At 33.7% G+C, this 25236-nt stretch overlaps 2 protein-coding genes across 4 annotated transcripts in view; both read left to right on the plus strand.

Annotated features, from left to right (window-relative positions):
* si:dkey-33c12.4 overlaps positions 1-13509 on the plus strand; it is a 213937-nt gene extending 200428 nt beyond the window's left edge. Inside the window, exon 14 of the transcript XR_015505191.1 lies at positions 12855-13509. The gene's annotated coding sequence lies outside the window, so the exon portion shown is untranslated. The remainder of the gene's footprint in view (positions 1-12854) is intronic.
* slf2 (SMC5/6 complex localization factor 2) overlaps positions 1-25236 on the plus strand; it is a 44247-nt gene that overhangs the window by 15095 nt on the left and 3916 nt on the right. For all 3 annotated transcript variants that reach the window (XM_087277312.1, NM_001442786.1, XM_087277311.1), the window contains 11 exon segments: positions 184-294; positions 3770-3937; positions 5813-5915; positions 8770-8857; positions 8937-9078; positions 10551-10650; positions 10772-10948; positions 15778-15872; positions 16004-16091; positions 18488-18595; positions 18716-18793. In XM_087277312.1, the coding sequence (XP_087133438.1) occupies positions 184-294; positions 3770-3937; positions 5813-5915; positions 8770-8857; positions 8937-9078; positions 10551-10650; positions 10772-10948; positions 15778-15872; positions 16004-16091; positions 18488-18595; positions 18716-18793 (1258 nt within the window).

Consider the following 25236-nt stretch of genomic DNA (forward strand, 5'->3'; position numbering starts at 1 on the left):
TGGGACTGTAAAATTTCCCAAAGTCCTTTATTTACACTAATATTCTCACAGATGTGCGATTGTGCCGAATTTGTTGAAATGGAAGTGCTGCGTTTAGCCAACACATTGGTCAAATTTGACAACAGTTTTACATTTTGCTGGTCTAATTATTTGATTCACATTGTTTTTTATTTTCATGCCCAGGTCAAAAGAGTTGGAGAGACAGTTACTTGAGTCGTGTGAAGAGGATCTGATGAATTTAGATGAGGATGAGAACAGTGAAAGTAAAGGGGAGGACATCTCTCTTGAACACAGGTATGTTACTCATATCTTAAATATCTGCCTTTATTAACATTCTTTGCAGTAAAATGCAGTTAATTCAACAACATTCTCAGAATTTGGCCTTTAGTAATGACTAAGAGCAAAAATGATTTAATATGTGCAAAAATGTTGTAAAATATTTATGTGTGAATGTGCTTTGCATATACATTGTTGAGCATATACAAGTACACCCTTCACAAGTCTGTCTTTATTCATTCATTTTCTTTTCGGCTTAGTCCCTTTATTAATCTAGGGTCGCCACAGCAGAATGAACCGCCAACTTATCCAGCACATGTTTTACGCAGTGGATGCCCTTCCAGCTGCAACCCATCTCTGAACAAATCTTTATTTTTAGTTCATATTTTTGATAAAAAATTTTTAACCACTTAAACTCTGCAGACCCGGTACCGGGTCCATGACTTCATCAACTTTCGCTTTCAGATTTAAAGGGCTAGCTTTGCACCAGGTGTCATTTGAAAGTGTAGAATCTATATGTTATGCACATTTGCATCACTTTGGTTTTTTATTCTACTGTATAAAAGTTATTTACACTTAAATACACAGTATTTTGGATACCCGATCTAGGTATTTTACATTGGTTCATTTTCATATTTTTTTATATGACACATGTACAAGTTATAGCTCAAATGAAAGCTCTTGCCGGTGCTCATACGGTTCTAGCATTCTTTTTACTGAATTATATTCATATGTCAAACAGTTGTTGAATGAATTGTGGTGTTTCCATGGCGCAGAAATGTAAACAATACATTCATGATCAATAAGCAGCCCCAGATAGCACAGACAGCTGTCATCTCTTACCTTATGCTGTGCCCTTCAGGGCCATTCTCCTCTGTTTTTGAGGTGATGTGCATAAGTAATCCTTTTATATGCCTGATGTGGTCCAAACACAGTGAATTATGTTTGATCAAACAAAAGAATAAGGAAAAATGAAAACAATGATTGATCCCTGTGGCTTGTACAGCACCTCTCATCAGTTGGAATACAGTAACTTTTGCATAGATTATGGTAGAGACATTTTTCTTTTTTCCTATGATTACAGACATGTGCAGGAACCGCTAAAATTAATTACAGCACGCTAGACCACACAGAACCTAAAAGGTGCACTTTCGAATTTGAGTTTATAAAAAAAATACAAAAAGCGCCTCTTTATTTAGGTGTTTAATATAACACAGACGACATATACAGTTATTTTAAACACTTTCAATTGTGTTTTATGAAAATTCAAAGGTTTTTATTTAAAATGATACCAAATTTCTGCATTTACCCCTCTTTATGTGGATTTAGGAAGCTTTTAAATTTGGGTAGGCAAAATCCAGGCGGAAATCCCTAAATAGCAGCAGAGTTTAAGTGGTTAAGCTATAAAATATTATAGGGATGCACCAATACCAGTATCGGGTCGATACTTGGTTAAAACACTTGTACTCGTATCGTACATGAAACGCCGATACTACGCACCAATATCACTCAACAAAATTTCACTACATGCATGTGATTTGTTGTTCTACCTGACATCGTTGTCTTAATGTATTAATTAATGTATTATATATTAATATCTTAGTTGTTATAAACAAAGCATACATAAAATACATAATTAACTAATCTATAGGCCACTGAAGAATGAACCACATATGCAATATGATCCTTAATTATGTAATGTGTGCAGTCGTGGACGTGTGTCAGCGCAAGGATAACTTATCTTTTAAAGAGCCCCTATCATGGGTTTTTGACCTTCCACACAGTGTGTAACAGCTCTAAGTGAATGAAAACATCCACATGAGGTTTAAATCTAAAAGTGCAGCATGTTTAAAACTATTAATTCTTTAGCAAAATAGTTGATTCAGAGTCGAATAAATGAATCGAGTTGGGTTTGTATCTTTTGTTTGATTGCATCGACGTCGATACGGTAAATTACCAAATATGTAGTTCCAGTTGCAGTAAAATGTGAACGCCCTTTCAATTCAGACACTAGCAGAGCGCAGGGGATCACGGGACTGATCATGACGCAAAGATGACGATCACTGACAGATGGAGATTCGGCTGCAGGGAATAAATGTTAAAGTTCATTTTCACAACAATGCCACAGTATAGCCGACCTAGTGCTGTGTTTGTTCCTGTCATTTTTCTGACCATTGATACAATAACCTACGCTACAAAGGAGCAGCAGAGACTATGGGACTTCATAGTCAGACTTTTACAGGGACTTTATCAGTAACCTTTACGGTTCAAATGGACCAGTTTCTTCTTCCTCTGGATCATAGCATGCAAGTGTAATTAAAATTGTTTGCAAAATATGTGTTTAATTGTGTGTTATAAGTTGTAATCGCCCCACACGGTTTGTATTCACAAATCTATCATAGATTAGTGCTTGTACTTTATCTCTCAGGTTAAATCTGTATGGTGCCAAAATCTGTATCAGGGAAAACTACGCTAAAAACGTGACCATGCTTCTTTCTTTACTGATTTTAAATCCGTGTCTGAACTGGCGGTCTGAACTCTGCTGTTTGTCTTTGCTATGGCCACCATTAGCTGTTCTTCACATGCGCGGCACAGTCAATTTTCAAAATAGTTCAACTTTTGCCACTGTGTAGATTAATACTGAATGTGTGTTGTTGTTATTACTGGGGGTTAGGGTTAAGAATAATGTGTTGGTTTTTAACTGCATCGCTTTATTGCATTCCTGCATTGGGCTCTCACATACTTTTTGCTACTAGATACTGTAGCCGGCGTGGGCATTTCTCTTTAAATGTCCATGCTGGTAATCCATGGACATGGATGGTAATCCATACAAGGTTGTAAACAATGTGTGTATATTTTTGGCTTAGAATAGCCTTCTGTTAAAGATTTTGGTGTTCAGCCCTGCTACAGGCAAAAATTAAAACCTTTTTTCAAAATTAATTGCACTTTCATTGAAACCAAATCTAAGAAGTATTGGAATCGGTACTCAGTATCAGCAAGTACACAAATTAAAATACTCGCACTCACTTGGTTTGTAAAAAAGTGGTATCGGTTCATTCCTACAATATTATATTTGTGCATATACATTAGATTAGTCAGTACTGAAGCCAAATCTGGAGCTTATCTAACAAAACGCTTACAATAACGGTCCAAAGAGTAGTATGCCCAAATTTATATGTTATAGAAAAATATATATAAAAAAAAAGAGTAGTATGCCCAAATTTATGTTATAGAAAAATATTTAAAAAAATATATATATCTTTCAATTTCTAAATTTGTTTGGTGAATAAAATATTAATTTAATAAATAAATCCGTTTAATAAATCTGTTTTGTTTAAATGCACCAAAATACATTGCCTATATTCACTGAGAAATTCATAAAAATAATCATTTATTTAGGGTTTACTCAATTATGCTGAGCACTGTATGCTGCTTCATCTTTGAATATTGTTAGCCTTTTCAATGTTTATTATTTATCCTGTTTCATTTTTAGGGAAATTTTGCAAAGGTTCTCGGTGACCTCATGTGCAATCAGGGACATCCATCCAGGAGAAGAAATATTCACACCTGCTAAGTTTGGTCAACTCTTCAACCACCAGACGTTGGACCTGAGGAAGATTAGCGTGACGCCGCACAACAGATCACAGCAAATCCTCCTTCAGTAAGCACTAACGTGACACACGTAGGCTTGTAAAATTCTGGGAATTTTAAAGACTGGAAACTTTATGGAAATTAAGGGGATTTCATGGGAATAAACTGTGACTTTGGTAGATTGAAGGTTAGCCTATTTACAGGGTTCATCATTTGAATTGATAAAATCTCTTACTGCATAATTTTGGTAAAAACAACCAGCTTAAAAGTAATTCTCTACAAACTCGCATGCACAAAGCACTGCATGCACCAATATCTTTTGAATCCTGCAAACAATTTTTTTTTTTTTAAAAAGTCCATTTAAATTACCTGCATTTATTTTTTAAGCACAAAGTCTACTTGTGCTGTAAGCTATTGCTTATCATAAAAAACAAATACACTGACTGAGCAAACATTAGGCTGTTTCGCTTTCACATGACAAAGTTTCTAATCGGACCAAAATAGCTAAAACAAGTCATATGCGAGTATGTGAGAACTTTCGTCACATTGGGCAGAGTTTCAGAGTTTATTTTGCAGAGTCTCGCTCAACTGTCCTTCGTTCCTAATTTAATTTATGGCAATGATTAATAAGACATTAAGTGAAAAGCTGTGCTTTAATTTTGAATGGTGACAACCAAAGACATCATCACCAAATATAAATCAGAGGTAAGACTTTATCACATATTGCTATTGGCAAGAATTATGCAATATAAACTTTACATTATAGATAGAAATAACAGATAAACCAAGACTGCAGTTTGGTCTATTTTCCTAACGGATAAACTGCTCGGTAATAATTCTGCATGCTTTCAGTTTCACATTTGACATGAAACAAACATTTACTGGTGGGAATAATGACATCCAATCATACTCGTAATTCTCAATTCATAGAGCCGAATATATGACATTTACATATCCAGAATGCACTGTGATATGGCCTGGTTCATTAGATCGTTTTGTTTTCTTATACTACAATTAATCCGCTCCAGAGTTTATTTCATTCAAGTCGAGACCACCTCATTTAGGCAATCTTGGACCGATTGCTTTGGTGTGGATTCGAGCGCGATTGCTGGATTCACATATGCCAAACGAACCGCGCTAACTGGGGAAACGCGCCAGGTTCCGAAACAAAAATCTAGGTGTGGACACACTTAAGGGAGAACCCCCCAATCCCCATTTTTCTGGTTCTGAATATCACAAGAATATTAAAGCCACATTTCTGCATTCGAAACCAATACCGCATCAATTCAAGTAAGTCTGATATTATTTGGGGAATTTGTTCATTTTACAATAAACATAAGGGAATGTTTTCTTACATTCAACACTTATGCTTTGTGTTGCTCAGTGTAACAATTAAAGCTCCATTTACAATTAAATCAGCCACAAAATGTCTTTTTTAATATGCATTAGTTTGTGTGCATATCAGCTTATGAACAAATTGTATATCGTTAAGTTTGTATATACAGTTTATATAAATTCCTGTAGATTTATAAATAATTGACATAAATTCCCATAAAATTTGGAACATTTCTAAAATTCCAAAGTTTTCATGATAATTTTCCAGAAATTTTCTGGAAATTTTCGGCCCCTTTGCAATCATACACACAAATCATATTTGCTTTTTTTTTTTTTTTTTTTTTTGCTAAAAACAAATGTGTGTTAAAATGTAGAAATTACTATAAACCTTCTGTAGCATGATTTTAGTTCTAGAAGAGATCTGTCTGTTATTTGCCGTCATTACTAACCACAAATTATGAAAGCTAGTGTTTCATTGAATGCATCAGTTGTGTTATGTTTATTTGCAGTTGTGCTTGTGGTTTTTGTTAGTCTTCACATGAAAGCAGAATAAAATGAAAGAGTCTGAAGTGCTGTTTGTAAAAGGATTGTTTTGTTTCCTCCTCTGTAGGGCCCGCTCTGAGCATGTGCTCTCTCTGATCAGTGCTGGCTTGTTGAGGAAAGCCTACTTTTCTTTTCCATGTCAGCCTGAGGTTACACGTTGGCTTTTTCAGGTAATACCAGCCACTTTACTCATGTTTTTTTTTTTTTGTCCTTAAAAGCACGTAAGGCTGATGTCAATGACTGAAGTATATATAGCGGCATCAAAAATATTTGAACTTGGTCTAAACTATGTCTAAAAATATATTAATGCTATTTTGATATTTTATAATCTAATGCAGTTCGCACTTTTGGCCAGTTTAAAAATTATTTGAAGTAAATTATTTTCTGCAACAAATTATATTCACTAAAGTGGTTTTATAAACAATGCAAGAAAAATAGATGTTTTTTTTTAGAAAACGTCTGTGATAAAATGTTAAAATAATATAGGTGAATTATTTGTCCAGACTGGAAGATTGTCATTCAGTGTAATGGTCCAGACCTTTTACCATATTTAAAATAAACATATAAAACAAAAATAAAAAATTCCAAATTAAAAATGTATTCGTTCTCTTGGTGTTTTCAAATAAATGTTAGCTTTTAGTTGAAAAAGCCGTAAGCCCCTGATCGGATCACACAAATTTGGCCTGATTTCGTTGAAGTAGGGTGTTTTAGGGATTTGTAAACGACAAATGGGCGTTGTGATTCAAAACCTTTTTTCTTGTGTAATGTTGCATAGTTCATAACAACTATCGCTGAAGGTCTTCCGTGTTTAGTTTTTTTCTCGTTCTTCACAACGAGTTCTGTCACATGGGTGACACTGCAATAGGAGCACATCATTTCTCGGTTTTCTCAGCGGGTGCTGCCGTTAATGCACCGATCAAGTAATTAAAAAAAAGGCTGCATATTTATTTATGGTAGGGTTACATGTGGATAAGATCAATAATTGGTTATGCAAACTTTTACTTCTTTGTTAGCTACCTTTTCTTACATATTAAGGTGTTTTAAGCAATTTTATCTGACAGATTGGCACAAATAAGCAGACATCTCTATTCTAACAATGAGTTTCTCTCATTACTCCAAGTTTGTTCTGGGAACAGGCTCAGTGCTGCGAATACGTCACAAGAGCATTTCCTGCTTATTCAATTTTGTCATTAATAGTGAAAACAGTTTAATATAGGGTTTTCTGAAACTGAATGTTTCACTTTAATTAAATTTTTTTATTTAGGATGGATTATTATTTTATTTAACAAGTCAACACGATCTCACGGCAATTCATGTTTTGGCGCATATAGAGGCTTGTTTTGAAGCGCTTCACCTCAAATGTTATTCGTTATTCTTGTTTATAGTTAAATGAATAAAAAGAGATACATTCTAATTAAGATACAAATTATACCCAACGAAATGTATTTTAAAAAGATGTCTTTTTCCAAGAAAAATATACAATTTATATTTTTATTTGTGTCCCTCTACTACTCAACTATACAGGTACAGGAATTGTTTCTCTCTGTGGAAAAAAAGGATTTAATTAATGCTTCACTGTGATTATTTTATTACAAACCTCTGTCATATATTTGCTTATTTTTTAATATGTCATTATTTTAAAGATTATTTTTTGAGCATCTGATTTTTCTTTGCTGCTTGTGCTTTTTTTTTCTCGGTGTCCCTTGTGGCAAATTCAGGTGTGGGAGTGTTTAAGCAAACCTGGCACGAAAATATACATTTAGATTTAAAAGAAAATATCTTAATATTAAAAAGGAAATATAAGTTTGATCCTTCCAATGTTGTAAGGAATGCCCTAAAATAATGTAGTTATTAGTTTTCTGTGTTTAGTGAGATTGATAAAGATAAAAAAATGTTTATTCAAAATAAGAAATATTGTTAGTGTTAGCAACACTTGACTGACTGGGAGATATGTGACTGGGAGAGACTCGAGTGACTGGGAAATAACGCTCATCGTAGAAGTCACAGGATGACTGACTGTGAAGGAACGTGTAGTATGGCGCATTTGTTACCCACAAGTCAAGATTTTATCAAGAAAAAATCGCATAATCTGACATAGTGACTTTCGTAACCGACAATAAAGGTTGTGTGATCTGACCGGTGCTTTACTGTTTTCTTGGATATGGAATTAGCTGCATAATAACACATTGTTTTCCATTACACAGTTACTGTAAAGATAACAATAAGGTTTAGCCTAGACAAAATGTGTTGAACTTATTTATTAATACAGTATATTTAATTGGTGTACTTACATTTTAGTCACTGAGTATGTTTACATTCCAAATACATTCTATTCTCAAGGGGGTGTATATGGAGGGTTTGTCCTGGGTGCCATTCAAACTAGAACCGCCACTGGTCAGGGTTGCATGAATAAATGTTCCTGAACTGCAGTTAAAAATGAAACACCTGAAATTACATGAAACTCTGCAGGAAACGTTGGGGAGCACTGTGACGCTATCACATTAATCGATCTATGTTCTATAACTTGTGTAATGGGATCATGAAAGGAACATTCAAAAAGCAACTCATGTAAACACATTAATCATTTATTGTCTTATTTAGATTAAGGCAAATAATTCGATTACTGTCCATGTAAACGTAGTCATTGTCTTCTGTAAATCGTGACAAAATTATAATTTTATTATTTGTTATTAGGTTGTAGGAAATGCTGTTCCAGTGATATTCATTTGATTTAGGTTTTAAAATTGGCTTTGTTGCATGTTGTTGACGTCGTCTTTTATTTTCTCTCATGGGAAACCTGCACACCCTCGGGACATTTTCAGTTAAACCTGTCAAAACGCATTTATAACAGTCAGCTTACTTTCTTGAGAACTTTTGTGCTTTGTGTTGTCCAAAAGCCAAAATCAATTCAATTATTCAATAGTTTCCTTAATTAATAACAACTGGCACTTTAACAGAGCGTGAAATTATCTGCCTGAATTTTAGGTATAACTAATTACTCTATTTTATTTTTCTTTTTTTCAGATGACATCAGTTCACCCAAACCCCATCATTTCCTCACGGATCATGCAGTCCCTGCACACTATCGCTCTTTCTGCTGCTCAGCACATAGGTAAATCTTCATAACTGATTGTATACTAAAAACAGGATGTTTAACTGATTATGTACTAAAATTAACTGTTGTGTTGTAGTTGAGCACAAGAGCCAAAGTTTTACAGTCTGGGTTCCCTCAATACGGGACATCACTCAGGTTTTTCTGAATATGGGGGCATCGTTCATCAGTCTTTTCCCACTGGATGTCCTGCAGCCCCCTTTTACAGAAGGAGACCTTTTGTGAGTTATTTTTAAAAAAATTTACCTTTCTATCTTTTATGGTTTTTGTTATTTTATTATGTTCAACGCTTCTTGAAAGTACTGAAAAGTACTTGAGTTTCAGACACATGTATTCAAGGCCTGGAAAATACTTAAAAACAAACACAGGTTCTTAGAAGTGCTTGAATTAAACTTGAAATTAAATTTGTTTTTGGCGTTATTTCAACAATTATCAAAAACAGAATGACAAAACCAAGACATTTTTAATTTTAACAACTTTCATTTAAATCTTGTACAAGAATTATGACACATAATGCTCATTTTATCAATATTTCAGAAAACACATTTGAAAATGACCAATTGAAGTTCTTTGAACCTGTTGGTTTCCATCTACAATTCTTTCTAAACAAGACATTCGAAACATCAGCATTTTATGTAAATGATTTGAAATTAATGGTCCTTGCAAGTCTTTAAATCTGCTGTTTATGAAAGAGTGGGAAGCCTATACACTCTTAGAAAAAAGGTACACGGTGGTACAAATAATGGTTCTTAAGGAACAGTTTTGTACCTTTGTAAACGTACAAAAGAAAAGACCTCTTATGATACTGTTCTGTACCTTTTATGGTACAATAGAAATAAAGGTACACTATGTTTACCTTGTGTGTTTACAGTAAACATGTTTACAGCAAACTCTCCTAATTAACTTTTCTAAGCAGAGTAAGCAAACTAAAGCAGTACATGATCTACAAAATACAAAAACTATTTATTTTTAGGAGTAACTGTGCCATTAGAAAAATTCTCAGTGTTTAACCCTGTATAAGTCTAAAATTTAATTAATAAGGGCTTTAAAAGTGTCTTAAAAAGTCTTAAATTTGACCTAAAGAAACTTGCAGAAACCCAGTTGACTAAAGGTCTGTAAGAAACTTTAAGGAAATCAGCCACTGGGATGTGCTAAATTGCATTCTGTGTGTATGTAAGAGACTGGATGTTGCACAATGCTTCACTCATGCACATCATAATTTAAGCCTTTCCAAACTGAACAACTTTGCCTCAGGAACTACTGTCATCCAACAAATCATTTAAATAATCCAAATTACACACTGTTTGAGTGAATTAGTCCCATTTTGTTGGCTCATTCTCAAAAAAAAGTATTTTTTTCTTTAAATTACTATATTAGGTAATTTAGAAATTGGGTTTTGACAGATATACTAAAATATATACCATAAATTATTGCATGAATATCATGTTATTGTAGCTGATACTTCAGATATTTAAACAGATACCTGGTTACAATAGCGCCACCTATAACATTTCAACAGGTCAATAATACTTTTGTTCTATGGCATTTCACTTACTAAAATAATTTTTTCATTATTGATTTAACTTTCTAATTTATAAATGAGCTTGTCCTTAAAGTGCTAGAACACCGCTGATTGCTGCTTATAGATATTTAGTTAATTCTGTTTCTTCAAAGCATTTGTCTGTGTCAACAGAGAGGACTTCAAGCCGGAGGAAAACAGCCAAGATAGTGCAATATCTGAAATAAAAGATGATGCCACCTTACCAGTGCATAACTTGGAGAGTGTTCTCAGTGTAAGCTGAATATATTTTAAGAATGTTTTGTCATTTATTCATGGCTGGAGATTTTTATTTTGTTTAATGAATAATTAAATTCAGAATTGTTATCAATCTTTACGCCTGTATTTTTGTTCAGTACCTGTCTCTGTGTACTGCGTTATGTCCGAAAGCGTACACAGATGAGGAGCTGCTCTTGCTACTGGCGGTGGTGTGCAGAATTGGACTGGAGACTCATTTTCAGTTGCTACCAACTGGAAGCTTCAGCCTCCTGCTGCAGAATGTGCTCAAAAACATCACAGACTGGGATGTACAGGTCAGATACGCCATGTTCCATGTCTACCATAATTCACTCAAAAAAAAAAGCATTCTGTCATCATTTACAGACACTCATGGCGTTTTAAAAAGTTTTCAGTTTTTAGTCACATGACGACCATTGTGATGTTTAAAGTTGCCATTTTTGTTGACCTACGAATATTTAGATTACTACTCCATGACGTCATCGACATTCGCTTTAAGATTTAAAGGGCCAGACCTCCGTAAATGGTTTTGTTTGAAAGTGTAGAATCTATATTTTATGCACATATGCATCACTTTGGTTTTTAGTCTACTGTACAAAAGCTCTTTTTTTAGGTGTTTATTATCACACAGACAACAAATACAGATATTTTAAACACTTTCAATAGTGTTTTATGTAAATTCCAAGGGTTTTTTTTAACATGATACCAAATTTTTGCATTTACACCTCTGCACGTGGATTTGGAAAGCTTTTAAATTTGGGTAGGCAAAATCCAGGTGGAAATTGCAAAATAACAGCAGAGTTTAAGTGGTTAAACCAAGGAAAAGGTGTTTTTTTCCTGCATATAGGGGTTTTAAGTGATTCTGTTTGCTGTCACTGTCTGTGACATTTTCTCTTTATTTCTAAATTCATTTACTGTTTAATTTATTTTCTTTTTTGCAGTTTTCTACGTTAATAAATGTTTGCTTTATCAAATTAAATGGAGCACCTGGCGCCGCTTATTCTCTCAGTGATGACGAGAGCTGAATCTGCTTATGATTTTGAATCTAGTTATGATGCATATATTGCCTTGATATTTTTAAAGACATTAGATATGGGTGAGATCTGATTGTCAACAAAGTAAATATTTTGCCACAACACTCCCTTATACAGCACTTATTACCATATACAGCATCTTTTTATTATTTCAATCACAGATTCTATTTGGGCCTCATTCACTAACCAAATCTGGAACTAATCACAAAACAAATCTGTTTTTAAACCCAACCTATCCACTTTTCTTAAAAGTTCTGATATTCACCAATGTTTATCTGGAATTTGTTCTTAACTAGGAGCAGAATAAATGAACACGCACCGGTCATACGCCTATTTGAGTGATGATATTTTGGTCAAAACAATAAGTTAAAACAGTTTTTGCTTATTGTAATTTTCTTTTGTATTTTAATTGTAATTTTGTGTCGGTGGTCTTTAATAAAATATTTTTTAAGAGTATAAATTTTAGACCCATCGCACTCTCTGGGCTGTTTAGACTTGATCACTTCATGTGTTTTTTTTAGATTGGATAGCTAATCTATTCTGAAAAGGGCAGTTGTAAATCCTCTCCGAAATGCATTCGAGACGCATGTAAATCTGATTGCTTAAACCATTTAGGAGGTGGTCTGAGACGCATTCCAATTGAAACTGGACAGGACTAAATGCATCTGTTTGTTAAAATAACAAATGTAAATGTATGTCTTCGTGAAATGTGAAAAAAAAAACATGTTAAAGCATATTTTAGGCGATTAATCAGATGTCAGATGTACCGTCAAGGCCAAAATTATTCATACCGCTGGCAAATTCTGACTTGAAGTTGCTATTTAAGTAACTAACAGGGTTCATACAGTCATGGAAAACCTGGAAAAGTCTTGGAATTTTGACATGGCATTTTCCAGGCCTGGAAAAGTTTTGGAAAAACAGAAAAACCCACAAAATTTTAGAAAAATCATGGAAATTAGTTGAAGAAATATCTGTATGCTTGATTTAGGGCTGCACTATATTGGAAAAATCTGACATTACAGTATTTTGTGTTTCTGTGATGTATATTACGATGTGAATACTATTTCACCAGATGATTTAACAGGTTTATTTGGGGTGATTTTGCACAGTAGTGAATCTTGAATAATATGTAACGAATAAATTACATGCATGGGTAAATAAAATATAGTAAAGATAAAATTGAATTATAGTTTTCAGGTATTCACTATTCTGGTACAGATATTAAATAATCAACACTGCATAGTCTTCATTGTATATTATTTAATCTTTATTAAAGTTACAAAACATTTCTTCTGGCCAGATGTTTTAAAACTTGAAATATTGAAATGTTCACACAGTCACAGGCCTTAAAGGGACAGTTTACTCAAAGATTAAAATGTACTCACTATTTACTCACACTTCACTTGTATCAATAGAATAGGAGTTATTCAATGAAGAATGAAGGCTGTAATGAAAATGCTAAGTAATTTTTGGGTGAACTATGTCTTTAAAAATGCATGCAGATGATAAACTTTTACTTCATTATGATTAAACTCTATATTAAACTATAATCCCAGCATTGCATATCCTGTGATGTGACTATTGCGGATGCACACATTGCGATATCTGTGCTTAAACGATATATTGTGCAGCCCTAACTTGAATATAGGTTAGTTGTCTTAACTTCTTTTCTGTTCATGGCCAAATACATGCTTTCACATTATTAGTGCTGTATAAGCATTATAAAAATCAATTTCACATAGATATAAAACAATTTAAACAAAATAGATTGTTGCGTGTTTTATGATATACTGTAATAAATTTGAATGTCATTGTTTTTCTTATTATTTAACATGTATATAAATAGACATTACATGAAACATTACATCATGAAAATGTACTTGAAAGTTCTGGAAAAGTCTTAGAATTGTAGTAGTAAAAATGTGTATGATCCCTGAACTAAGTTACTATTCAGCCAGCAAGTTATTTTGACCGTTAGCATCATTGTGGAAACAAATATTTCTTAGTTTTTATTTACATTTGGAACAGAAAGTAGCACGTCCAAAATTATTCATTCCCTTCTCAATAATCAATAGAAGAGCCTTTATTGGCTATTACAGCAATCAAACACTTCCTGTAATTGCTGACTAGCTTTTGGCATTTATTCACTTTTTTTTTTTAGTTTCATTCTAGTTACTGTAATTATTATTTATTTCTTTTTCTTTGGCCTTTGTCCCGTATGATTGCGGGGTCGGCTCTGTAATTATTATTTACTATATTGATTAAATGATCAAATTAGAATCAGTAGCATCATGCGCATGTGGTACATCATATACCATAAGTAATAAGGAGAGGAAAAATAACAGAAATATTTGTACAGAGTTTTGTTTTTGGTATAGAAGAGTATACAGTAATTGTAAACACTCCACAGTTTTGAATGTCTTTCTCGTATCTGTCTTACAAAAATATGATCAAATTAGAATCAATAGCATCATGCGCATGTGATACGTCATATACCACTTTATATGTAGTATGAAGAGGATAAATAACAGAAAAATCGCCACAGAGTTTTGTTTTTGGTATAGAAGATTATACAATAATTGTAAACGCATCACAGTTTTGAATGTCTTTCATGTATCTGTATAACAAAAATATATATATTTTATATTGCCTGTATTGACAGTAATAACAGTGCCTTGTGCACTAATGTAACTGGTACATGGTTGAAGTGTAAAGCATCCTGTAGCCTACGTTTAAAATGATTATGTTTTTGTAAAGAATTTAGTAATAATTAGCATGCTGGTGCATTTCTTCAACATCCCACATTGAAACATTGAAATTTGGGGGAATACATATAAATCTAATTTACGATCCTAATGTACAATGCAGAAAAAAGTAATGTGACTGATAGAAAATGTGGGGTATTTGGAGCATACGAATCCTTTATTTTTTTAAATTGAAGATGCTTATGTTCAATGATTTGATTCAATTTAAAACAGCACAATTTACGCTTAAAGCTAGGAATAAATTACTTCCGAAGTGCATACAAAAGTTTTTTGAGGAAAGACAAGGGGGATATAATCTGAAAGAAGAACAAAATTTGAAGAGGTTGAAAACAAGAACAAGTTTAAAATGTTTGTGTATGTCTGTCTGTGGTGTAAAATTATGGAACAGTCTGGAACAGAAGCTCAAACAATGTCAGGATATTAATCAATTTAAAAAGTTGTATAAATAGATATTATTAAAGAAATATAATGATGAAGGTGATTTAAAAGGGATAAAATGAGAAAGGTATGATGAAATTTTAATTAACGGCCATTTGTAATACTACAGTATGTATTTTTTGGGTCTATGTTATAAAATGTAAGTGTATAAATGGAATCAAACATATCGCATATATGTCAAAGATTCCGATTGGATAAAATAGGTCTCATGTAAAGCTCATATGTCTCATGTAAAAAGAAGAGATAAGTAAAAGAAGAAATAAGTTTAAGTAATAGACGAATGATGTGTGTAGTAATGGGGTGGGAAAATAATAAGCCTATGCCTCATCCCGCTCCATTTTCACCATGCTGAATTTTTTATTTTTTTTTATTTTTATGTATGATATTTCTGTTCGAAAATAAAAAAATCGAATCAAATCAATCCTATATTTTTCAGCGCATTAACCTGGGGCTGTGGTTCTGATCTTTATGTGTCAAATAAGATAGACATACAAAATGTGCAGGGTGAGGGTGCCCGAGGACCAAAATTGAGAACCACTAAGTTGTCATACCCTTTTATAAGAAATTGTGTGGCGTTACCTATGTTTTTTTTGTAAAACAATTAAGAAGATGCTGAATCTGACATAGATTGTTCTGAAAAAGTTTCCTGAATTAATTAATGGAAATTCTTATGAAGATTTTGGTGAATGAGGCCCATTGTTATTTTGGAACTTTGCTCATTCATTGTCATTCATTTATTTATTTTTTTAATCGGTGTTTTCTTTTATGGTGAATGGAAGAAAATCAAAAAAGGAAAACAAAAAACATTGACTGAGTTTTTATTTTTGTTTGTACTATCCATTTAGTTTAACACAACTTTCTCTCTCTCTCTTTTAAAAATATGTCTAGATATCGAAAGCTTGCCAGATCTTGACCGATTTGTCAGAAGACCATCACAACCTCAGGAGAATCGTTTCTATTCTGCCTGAGAGCAGTCGTGGAAAGTGAGTGAAATCCTGTAATGCAATATTCAGCTTGTTGACCTTTTATTATAGACCATAAAGATGATGAGGCGAATCAACATTTGCTCTCAGGGCTTCATGTAACTATTATTCATCTGCTGTTTCATCAACAGGGTGTTAAAACGACACTTAAGCGTGTCTATCATCTCAAAGCTTTTGAATCACACCTGCACTTATAATCCCTCGGGCACAGATTTTAAGGTGAGAATAATTCATTCAATATCAGCTGCTTTTTGATGTTGACAATTCAGCTTCAATTAAGATGCTTTATGATCTGTGATGAGTGAAATTATGCAGGTGCATGGTTCACTCAGAAGACCATGCTTTGTTATTTTTGAAATAATAATACATGCAGTGGCCAGCATAAATGTGTACACCTCTTACAAATCTCTTTTAGACGAATACTTTACACAATAAGATAATTGTGTACAGTGTATACAATACATTACATTGGTCAATACCAAAGCCCAAATTGGAACTGATATAACAAATAACTTAAGTGTGTATGTTTCCATGAATAAACTGTGAAAACTGCGTGTCCTACATGTTGTCCCAACACAAATCAATTAAGTTAACTTAAAAATGTTTAAAAACTTGGTCCCACTTTATATTAAGTGTCCTTAACTACTATGTAATTACATCAAAAAAATAAATACAATGTACTTACTGTGTTCATAAAGTATTTAAGAACACTAGTGGTGCACTTGAGTTGGGATAGGGGTTGGGTTAGGGACAGGTTTGGTGGTGTTGGGTAGGTTTATGGGTGGGTTAAGGTGTAGGGAATGTCTGCAGTGTATTTACATATGTAATTACAGAAGTTACATACAGGTATTTAATCAAGCATAAGTACACAATAAATACATGTATTTACACAATAAGTACATTGTAACAAACTATTAATTCCTGTGTAAGTACATATTAGTTAAGGGCACTTAATATAAAGTGGGACCAAAAACTTAAGTGAATTGAACATAAAACAATTAAGTTGTATCTTCAAAAACTTAAAAATTGTGGTTTCCACTTATTTTAAATAAGTCATTTGAACAAGCAGCAAAAGTCATTTTTGAGTGTTTGTTAGGAAAAACATGAAATATTATTTTAATAAAGAGGAAAAATCAAGCAAACCTTAAATAATATTAAGTTTTGTTGATATTTTGTTGTATTTTTTTTTTTTTGCAATATCTCATTTATATATAATTATATTATGGTATTATTCCTAAAGATGTTTTGGAAACACACTCTCTTTTTGAATGAATTAAATACAGTTTTGTTTAAATACACACACTGGCCACTTTAGGTACACCTGTCCAACTGCTTGTTGACGCAAATTTCTAATTAGCTAATCACATGGCAGCAACTCAGCGTATTTAGGCGTGTAGACATGGTCAAGACGATCTGCTGCAGTTCAAACAGAGCATCAGAATGGGAAAAAAAGGTGATTTAAGTGACTTTGAACATGGCATGGTTGTTGGTACCAGACGGGCTGGTATTTCAGAAACTGCTGATCTACTGGGATTTTCATGCACAACCATCTCTAGGGTTTACAGAGAATGATCAGAAAAAGAAAATCTCCAGTCAGTGGCAGTTCTGTGGGCGCAAATGCCTTGTTGATGTCAGAGGTCAGAGGAGAACGGCCAGACTGGTTCCAGCTGATAGAAAGGCAACAGTAACTCAAATAACCACTCGATACAACCGAGGGATGCAGAAGAGCATATCTGAACACACAACATGTTCAACCTTGAGGCAGATAAGCTACAGCAGCAGAAGACCACACCTGGTGCCACTTCTGTCAGCTAAGAACAGGAAACTGAGGCTACAATTCGCACAGGCTCACCAGAATTGTACAATAGAAAATTGGAAAAACGTTGCCTGGTCTGATAAGTCTCGATTTCTGCTGCGACATTTGGATGGTAGGGTCAGAATTTGGTATCGATAACATGAAGGCTTGGATCCATCCTGCCTTGTATCAATGGTTCAGGCTGGTGGTGGTGGTGTAATGGTGTGGGGGATGTTTTCTCGGGACACTTTGGGCCCATTAGTACCAATTGAGCATCGAGTCAATGCCACAGCCTACCTGAGTATCTAATCATGCCCATCCCTTTATGACCACAGTGTACCCCTCTTCTGATCCAGCAGGATAACGCGTCATGTCATAAAGCGTTAATCATCTTAGACTGGTTTCTTGAACATGACAATGAGTTCACTGTACTCAAATGGCCTCCACAGTCACCAGAACTCAATCCAATAGAGCACTTTTGGGATGGGGTGGAATGGGAGGTTTGCATCATGGATATGCAGCTGACAAATCTGCAGCAAGTGCGTAATGCTATGCCAACATGGACCAAAATATTTGAGGAATATTTCCAGTACCTTTGTTGAATCTACACAAGGAAGGATTTAGGCAGTTTTGAAGGCAAAAGTGGGTCCAACCCCGGTACTAGTAAGGTGTGCCTAATAAAGTGGCCAGTGAGTGTATGTATTGTCTATATTCACTAAGAAATTAAATTCTCATTTTCTAAGCAGGTGCACTCATTTATGCTGTGTGCTGTTTATGTAGATATTAATTAATCTTTGTTTCTGACACTATTTTACTGCAGCTGTCCGAGCTAAAACCTTTCCTACCTCAAATGCGTCCTTCATCTCTGCTAAAAAGCCTCAGCTCTGCAAGGGGAAGCGAGGATTGCGACGCCACCCTAGACCAACAAGTGAGTGCAATTCATCTGAGGCCTGAGAGCTATTGGATCATTACGTTTTTAATATCCAAGAGTGATATAGTGAAACCACTTAGAGTTTAATAAGCTGATAAACGATCTTCTTTCATACAGGCATATTACCTCTGCTACAGCCTTTTGACTTTGACGAATGAAGCCTCCAATTTTGAGTTCTTACCCTCAGCCCAGAGAGTAAGTGTTCAATTTCTGTGCTTATGTAATTTTAGATTAAAGGAGGGAATCTTTAGTTTGATTCAATTTCAGCGAGTCACAATCTGATCCCAAGACATTTCCTAATGCATCTTCATTTTCATTGTCATGTTTTTTATGTCTGGTTCTGCATATGTTTTTTTTAATCCAGTAGAATTAGGGCTGGATGATATTGGAGAAATCTGACATTGCAATATTTCGTTCTTACGCAATAAATATTGCGATTATGAATATAATTTCACATAATGACTTATTTCTCTATTTGGAAAGAATTTCTTATTTTACATTGATTGTGATTATTTTGTAGGGGACTGAATCTGCATAAAATATAATAAACAAATTACAAGCATAAAATAAATAAATAGAATAAAGCCACAAATAAAATAAACAGTGCTTTAGGTTTTTTTTTTTAGAGAGTATAACGGTATTAAGATACAAAAATTAAATAATCAAATGTTAAATAATACTGTATACAGTAGTCAAAATTTGAAGTGGATTAATTCTTTCATCAGAGTTGTCCTAAAAATATTCAACAACATCCATTCATGTCTAAAGCTAATTTGAAAAACGTTTTTGATCCACCTCAGTGCTTCCCACAGGTTTGAAATTTACTTGCGGTGGTAGCCGGGTTGAAACACACCTTTTACCCACATTACATAAAAAGTATTTTCCGACAGTAGTTACTATATGTGACAAAACAAAACATAATTCTATTTTGAACACATTTTTTATTATTATCTCTTTTAATTTTTTTTCTTTTAATTGGTTTAAATAAAAAAGACTGGTAAAATAAATGTAAAAAAAATCCACTGTTTCTCTTTTATGCTATTTAGGAGGCACCTACTGACAGGTAAAATCCGTCATTCAAGTTCAGGTTGCTTTATTGGCATGACTTTTTGTACAGTGTTGCCAAAGCATGTTAGATGTATAAAATACGTAATACATGGACATCATCACATTAATAAAATATACACAAAATGAGAAATAACTTACAGAAAAAGGGACAAGAACAGACAATACCTCTCAAAATTATAAGAAGAATAAAACGTGTATTATTTAAATAAGACGAATGAGTTGGTTGACCATTTCTAACGTTGTACAAATATTCTGCAGCCAATTTAGATGTTATTTTGTCCTCTCCGAGTGTTTAGACCAGTGGTCACCAAACTTGTTCCTGGAGGTCCAGTGTCCTGCAGATTTTTGCTCCAACCCTAATCAAACACTCCTGAACAAGCTAATCAAGGTCTTACTAGGTATACTTGAAACATCCAGGCAGGTGTGTTGAGGCAAGTTGGAGCTAAACCCTGCAGAGACACCGGCCCTCCAGGACCGAGATTGGTGACCCCTGGTTTAGACTTTTTTCTGAGTAATTTAGATTAAAGAATTATTTATTTAATGTGTCTCTCGCTCTTGCGGCTTTGCGCATAAAATTAACGACAGCTTATAATATAAAATGAAAGCAAAACCAAATCCTGGACATTTTATAAGATTTAGAAACCCAGGCCAGACGCAAAAAGGTGCAAAAACAGTCACTGTGGGACTGCAGAGAGATTTCCCGCTACTTAATTGCTCGTGGATGCTTATTTATATTAGGCGGATACATAAAATGTAAAAGGATGATAATAATAGTAAAAAAAAAAAACGTGTCACTAATATATACGTGGGCGGCTGTTAATACTGTATACCTGGGCGGCCTGCCCAAGTAAAGTCTATGGGCCCTATAACACACCCAGTGCCATAAGGAGCAAGATGCGTTTCTACGACGTGTTGCTATTTTCGGACCAGCGCAAAACCAATTTTCCCGTTTTCCACCACGTTAAACTAGTAAATCCATTTGCGCCACTTTGTGGACTCATGGGTGTTTCGGTCTAGATAAGAGGTGTGTTAAGGCGCATTATTGGCGCGTTGCTATTTTGAGGAACTATAATGGGCTTTTTCAGTTTATTCATGACAATTTGGTTTTGCATAATGTTATTATTAGTAGTACTATTGTTTTCTTGTATGCACATTTATATTTGTTTTATTTTAAAAAAAGCTTAGGTTTTAGACCATATGGGGCACAGCATGTGTATTTGGATATAACTCAGTTGTTTGACCACACTTTGTTATTACTGTTCATTTATTAAATTGCTGGAAATTAGAACGTAATTTACAAATGAAACAAACGGGATGGCGATGGAGCAAGTGCCTGCTGAGAGGGGTACCTCAGCCACTGAGGGCAGGTAGGCAGTGGTTCTAGCCACCGGGCCACCCCCTTGTGTACAGCCCTGCCTATTTGTTTGGAAAGCACTGAATCTTAAATGTTGACTACTAAAATCTTCATTATAGAAATAAATACAATAAATCTTTGCTAATTGTTTGTTTGCAAAATGTAGAATTTCTAGTGCCCAAATGGTTTAATTTTGCTTGAAATTGAACATAATCACATACCCTAAATCAGGGGTGCTCAAGCCTGTTCCTGGAGATTGATCTTCCTAAAGAGTTCAGCTCAAACTCTGATAAAACACACCTAAATCAATTAGTTAGGACCTGAACAGCACTTGATAATTACAGGCAGGTGTGTTTAATATGGGTTGCAACTGAAATCTGCCGGAAGGTCGATCTCCAGGAACAGGGTTGGTCACCCCTGCCCTAAATCATCTTTCACTCTTTTAGGGTTAAACGTTATTCTGATCTGTGTTTTCTGGCTAATTACAATCCCAACTCGGCTTTTTAGATCCTACGATGTGACTTTCACATTGCGATATCGATGCTAAAACAATATACTGTGTGCAGTCCTAAGTGGAATAGTTAATAATGTTTTAAGAAGTCAGATTATGATTTTTTTGTGGATTGATCCAGATGAGCTGTGATCCTCTGAATAGATTTAACAGTGCGGCTATTAAGAATCCGTGTTAATGAATCAGTTACAGAGAGACCCTGTCCTTGGACACTGCCCCAGTCTGTCCTCTGGTACCACTCTCACCCTCAGGGACCAATTATGAACATTACTAATTTTACTGCAAGAAGAGAAGGCAGTCTTTGAGTAGGAGGATTTTACTGGTCAACAGGGTGATGCCTTTCTTTCTCGGTCTTCATCGTAGATATGATCAGTGCCATTAATTATTCTTCTGATGATCTTAATACAGTTTATGTCAGTATTTAAAGGTTTTCTTGGAAATTTATCTCACAAAAATACCACTGGATGTAAATGCTAACATGTGCATTTCAGTATATGTACTGTATACAGTATATTAAGGCCAATTCACACTGCACAGTCAAACGGAAACAAAGAACAACAGACAAGTCTGTCAGAGGTTGTCGGAGGTTTGCTGTTTGTTGCTGTTGATCAGCGTTTGTTTCCATCCAAACAAACATGTTAAATCTGCATTTGTCGGATCGGGTAACTTCTGAGTTAGGATGTACAATAATGGAAAAATCTAACATTGTGATATTTTGTTTTGCTGCGATTAAATATTGCAATATAAATATAATTTTACAAGTTGATTTGAATAACTCTATTTGGAACGATTTCATTAATTTAGATCAACTTGGATGATGAAGTCTTTTTCTATGCAGTGTATTTACATAAATGTAATAATTTACAAGCATTTATAAATATTGATGGGTGTCCGCGAGGTTTTAAAAAGTTTTAAATGTTGATAAATCAATGTAGAGAAATATAAGGTCCTTAAAAAGTATAAAGAAGTCTTACAGTAAATGCTAATTTGCAAGGTATTCAATTTTGTATCATTTTTGATTATTAAATGTATGGTTGTATTCTAAAGTTTGCCTGAATTAAATCTGCGAATATCAGGCTGCTGTGTAGTTTATGAAATCAACAAAATCCTACTAGGTTTGACATCATGCTGATTTGTTTACTGCAGTAACCAAGGCATCATTATTATTTCTGCAGTTCTACAGGCGTCCCCTGCTGAATTAGCTACATTTAATAGATTTGTATTCAGTATATGAATAATGTTTTAGTTGTGGATTTATTTCCTACGTTAATATTTAGTAAATATACTGCAAGTTAAAATCTCGCCACTGAAAAGTTGTTTCAAGGTCGTAAAATGTATGGAAGGAGTCTTAAAAAAGTTCTTATAAGGTTTTAAATTTTACTCTCTGATTCTTATATATAGCTACTCTGAAAAGTAACAGATAATCAGTGCTTTATGTTTTTTTGAGGGTGTCTAACAGTATTCAAGAACAGAAACTGAACAATCCTATGTAAAATGACATGGTCATCATCATTGTATAAATAATTTAAATCTTTTAATCTGTAATAAATCATCTAATCCTGCGATGTGATTTTGCTGATACACATTGCGATATCGATGCTCAAGCGAAGCAAATGAAGAATTGTTCACTTGAAAACAACGCTTTATTGCACTTAATCATTTAATATCATGATGTGTTTAACGGTCAATATAATCTTAAATCCTTTTTAAAGGTTTTATTATGTCAATTTTTTTAAAATCTATGTGCATTTATAGGCATTTATGAATGTATTATATCATCTTTGCATCAAATTCCAAAAAAAACTAAATACCGATGGTGCAAGGAATTTCTAATGCAGCGTCTATGGGGCAGGACAGGGAATTTGACGCTGGCTGCCATTATCAATCTCACACAATGTTTTTCCTTTTTCTGAAAGTCTTGAGAAAACCTTTGTGGAGTTTTTCTTTTATTATTTCAGCAATTAGGATTGTAAAAAAAAGTATGTGTTGTACTCTCCAGTTTACTGCGCTCTGTTTACACAACTATGATGACTTCAGCTATTGAGAAACCCAGAAACGTGAAAAGGGTCCATTGATAGACAGTCAGTAGGGTAAAATAAACCTGGCATGGTCAGCAGGTTATTTTATCATTAATGAATGACCATTACGCAATAAATCCATATAAACACACACATACAGTTGAAGTCTGAATTATTAGCCCCTATTTTTATTTATTTTTAAAAATATTTTCCAAATGATGTTGAACAGAGCTGGGAAATTTTAAAGTATGTTTGATAATATCTTTTCTCCTGTAGAAAGTCTTATTTGATTTATTTCAGCTAGAATGAAAGCAGTTTTACATTTTTTTTAAATCCATTTTAAGGTCAAAATTATTGACCCCTTTAAGCTACAATAACTTGCCTAATTACTCTAACCTGCCTAGTTAACCTAATTAACCTAGTGAAGCCTTCAAATGTCACCTCAGGCTGTATAGAAGTCTCTTGAAAAATATCCAGTCAAATATTATTTACTGTCATCATGGCAAAGATAAAATAAATCAGTTATTAGAAATGAGTTAATAAAATTATTATGTTTATAAATGTGTTGAAACAGAAATTGGGGAAAAATAAACAGGGGAGCTAATAATTCTGACTTCAACTGTTTGTTTTTTTGATATATATATATATATATATATATATATATATATATATATATATATATATATATATGTGTGTGTGTGTGTGTGTGTGTGTGTGTGTGTGTGTGTGTGTGTGTGTGTGTGTGTGTGTGTGTGTGTGTATATATATATATATATATATGTATGTATATATGTATGTATATATATATATATATATATATATATATATATATATATGTGTGTGTGTGTGTGTGTGTGTGTGTGTGTGTGTGTGTGTGTGTGTGTATGTGTGTGTGTACATATAAATATATACACACACACGCACACACACACATATATACATACATACATACATATATATATATATAATTAATATTATTATTAGTAGTAGTAGTCCTCCAGTGAACTTTGTATTATTTGTCAAATATTTGAGTAATTAACAAAGCAAGGAAATTTTTCACAGTATTTCTTATTATATATTTCATTTGGAGAAAGTTGTATTTAGTTTGGTTTTAGTTTGGATTTTAATAAAAAAAAGGTTAAGGTTAATGTTAGCTTCTTTAAAAATCTTTATGATTGGCTACGGAAAACAAACCACTGTTGTCCAATGACTTGCCTAATTAACTAACATTTCATAGTTAACCTAAGCTGATTACTAGTATTCTGCGAATTAGTTATTACAACTATTATGTTTGTCGGTGCCAATAGCTTTGTGGTGAAGTGCATGGACACACAGCACTCAGGTGGTCACGGAGACCTAAGTTCAATACCCAGCTCGAGGTCCTTTGCTGATCATTTCCCTCTCTTTGCTCCACTTGATTTCCTGTCAATACACTCCACAGTCCTAACCCTCAATGCTTAAAAAAATAAATATAAAGACTACTGTTTAAAAAATGTGTTGAAAACAAAATCTGCACCTGCAATTTCACAAAAGGACTAATACTTTTGTATTCAACTGTATATGACTACCACTTTATGACTGACTGAGAATAATAAACAGCTAATTTATCACAATGATTTTTGTAAAAAAGTTTAGAATGTGAAAAAAAGACACACTGGGTCTTCTGTGAAGAATGATGAAAGCAAAT

Source organism: Danio rerio, chromosome 13 (assembly GCF_052040795.2).
Source record: "Danio rerio strain M-AB ecotype USA chromosome 13, GRCz13ab, whole genome shotgun sequence".
In the NCBI taxonomy this organism is placed as follows: domain Eukaryota; kingdom Metazoa; phylum Chordata; class Actinopteri; order Cypriniformes; family Danionidae; genus Danio; species Danio rerio.